This window comes from Alexandromys fortis, unplaced genomic scaffold (genome assembly GCF_014885135.2).
Source record: "Alexandromys fortis isolate MF-2015 unplaced genomic scaffold, M_Fortis_MF-2015_v1.1 scaffold_9, whole genome shotgun sequence".
Classification (NCBI taxonomy): domain Eukaryota; kingdom Metazoa; phylum Chordata; class Mammalia; order Rodentia; family Cricetidae; genus Alexandromys; species Alexandromys fortis.
The window spans coordinates 1,205,688-1,208,520 of record NW_026067892.1 but is presented as its reverse complement, the minus strand read 5'-3'; the positions used below and the strand labels follow the sequence as shown (position 1 = coordinate 1,208,520).

Below are 2,833 nucleotides of genomic sequence, written 5' to 3'. Positions count from 1 at the left end.
CCCCCCCCCCCCCCCCCCCCCCCCGCCATGGAGGGCATGGACGTGGACCTGGACCCCGAGCTCATGCAAAAGTTCAGCTGCCTGGGCACCACCGACAAGGACGTGCTCATCTCCGAGTTCCAGCGACTCCTCGGCTTCCAGCTTAACCCGGCCGGCTGCGCCTTCTTCCTGGACATGACCAACTGGTGAGCCGGCCCCACGCGGAGCCAGCCCCGAGGGAAGGAACACCCGAGCCCGCTGGCGGGACAGGGCAGGGCAGGGCCCAGGCCGGGAGGTGGCAGGGGAGTCCGGGCCCGACGGACGTGGGGCGAGGGGAGAAGAGATGGGATCGAAGCCAAGTCGGTGGACCTGGGACGAAAAGCGCGTGGTCTGGGAGTGAAAAGCACAGGAAGCGAGCATTGTGGAGTATTTTCCTTTTACATAGGTGTTGAGAACTGGGGATGACAGGACCGTGAGGGAACTCGAGGGAGTGTGTTAGGTGCAGAGGTCGAACCTGGCCTCGGCACGGAAGAGATCTCGGGTCGTGTGGTGTCCGTCTGGGGAGAGATAAGGGGAAAACAACTTTTTCGGGGCGGGGGGAGCACACGCAAGTGACCGTCAGCTAAGTGCGTTGAGAAAAGTGGAGTCGTGCCAGGGAGACCGGAGATCTCATGGAGGACCTGAGTGTCAGACCTGGGGCAAGACCTAGGCAAAGTTCCGAAAGTGGTGGAAAGGAGCCGAGCTTGGGGGCGGGAACCTAGCTGGGGTTGGCTGGCCTTGGGAACTTTGACAAGCCCGCTGAGCGCCCGGAGTAGAGGGAAGACCGGCTTCTTTGACCAAGCCACTGGAAAAATGGAGGACGGTAACTTAGGCTGGGGACCGAGTGTTTTGGCTTGTTGGTTTGTACAGACTGAAGCGGGGCAGAGGACTTTCGTATGGTAGCGACGTGTTTCTTGGCTCTGACAGCGACACTTGTTGTTTCTGATAAGACTTTGCCCTGGTCTCCAGGTAGGGATTGCTGAGTTCACTTGGGGTGAGGGAGGAACTGGAGACCATTAGACTGCCTTTGAAAGGCTCCCAGGTGAAGCAACTAATCGGGATTTGGGTGAAAAGCAAGGAGGTGCGTGCCCTTTGCCCCGTGTTGGGCATTTGGTGTCCTGACTTGTGGAATCTTGTTTCTTTTGGCATCCCTCAAACAAACTCCCATTTATTTCCATGTCTACCACATGCCTCAAGCAATGCCTGAAAAGACGTTGTAAACTTAGATTTTTATCCCCTAGCCTAGCCCCCTTCTCCATGATCCCATGATGCTTATGTGTAGATGAGAACCGTGGGTGGACTGTATGTTTTTTTTATTGGTCTGGGGCTGAGTTTTTAGGGTTTAGTACACTTGGAGGCATTGAATGCAGGATACAGTCTTTAGAGTCAAATAAGCACTTGCAAGTTCTGCTGTATCTTAAAAAAACTTAGAGGTTTATCTTTATTATTTTTGTAATTATGTGTTAGTATGTGCATGTGTGTAGGTTCTTTTGGAAGTCAGAGGCATCAGGTACATTTGGGCTGGAGTTAGAGGAATTGTGAGCTGCTAGTAGTGGGTGCTGGGAACTCCCCTAAGGCCTATGCAAGAGCAGTGTGCATTTTTACCTGCCTAGCCATCACCATCTCCTCCGCTTTTACCTTAGGTCCTGAAGATCTGATTTAAGGATTGTAGCTTGCTTTCTGGGCACCAGCTAGCTGAGTTTGGTGGATATACACCCTTAGTCCCTGCACCCTGGAGACAGAGCGGCAGATCTCTGTGAGTTGAAGCCAGCCTGGTCTACATAGCCAGTTCCAGGACAACCAGTGCACATTGAGACCCTGTCTCAAACAACAAAATATTGTGACCATCAGCTGATGACTGAAACAGAGTGACAGGTCGTTGGCCAAAGTGAGAAGGGATCGTCTATCTCTAGCGGGGCTTCTGAGAGTGCTAGCCTTGTGTTGAGTTCTTTGGCTTCCTCCCTTCCAGCTCTTTTTCCTCTTTTATTTACACTGGGAAGCTTGGCGTGTTGTTGCCAGTTTGTTAGGAAAAGAACTTTATTTTCCCCAGTTTCTCCTGATTGACGATTGAAATACTGAAGTCAGTTTTTAGTTCACTTATTGGTTTTGGTTTGTTGGAGGCAGAGCCTCCACTGTAGTTAGGGCTAGCCTCAAACATGCTGGGATTACAGATGTGAGTTGTCAGGCCCAGCTCAGTTTTTAGTGCTGTCAGTGTTTATTATTACAGTTATTCTGACTACAAAACCCACTTAGTTTTATATGCTTTAGGGTATGTGCCATCTAAGATTGTTTTGGGGTTTGTGAAAAGTGAGGAACAGGTGAGGCATTGTGGCTAAGAAAAAGTAATTTAAGAACTTACTCCCCTAGCCAGATGGTAGTGGTGCATGCCTTTAATCCCAGCACTTAGGGGCAGAGGCAGCCAGATCTCTGAGTTTGAGGCCAGCCTGGTCTACGGAGTGAGTGCCAGGACAGCTTTGGTTGGTTGAGTATAATTTCCTACCCATGGAACTTTTTTCAGACTAGACACTGGGTTATGAATAAAGAATTTATAGGAAGCCAGGTGTGATGGTACACTTAATCCCAGCACTCATGAGGCAGAGGCAGGCAGATTTCTGTGAGTTCTGTCAGTCTGGGCTAAGTGAATACTCCTGTATTCATCTCTAAACTCACTTCCCATTGTCTAACATATTCTCTTGTTTTTGTCAGAAACTCTACTACTGCACTCCAACCTAGCCCCCATCTCTCCTTTTAAAGCTTTTGTTTTGTGTAAATCAATGATTATAAAAGTTTCAAAATAAGATTCATATCCCCACTT

General features: G+C 49.9%; 1 protein-coding gene across 4 annotated transcripts in view; it reads left to right on the top strand.

Annotated features, from left to right (window-relative positions):
* The first annotated feature begins 9 nt into the window (after positions 1 to 9).
* The window catches only part of Ilrun (inflammation and lipid regulator with UBA-like and NBR1-like domains), a 65,387-nt gene continuing 62,563 nt past the window's right edge, over positions 10 to 2,833 (top strand). For all 4 annotated transcript variants that reach the window (XM_050141303.1, XM_050141320.1, XM_050141313.1 and 1 more), the window contains exon 1: positions 10 to 185. In XM_050141303.1, coding sequence (XP_049997260.1) covers positions 28 to 185 — 158 coding nt within the window. In that variant the 5' untranslated portion in view covers positions 10 to 27. The remainder of the gene's footprint in view (positions 186 to 2,833) is intronic.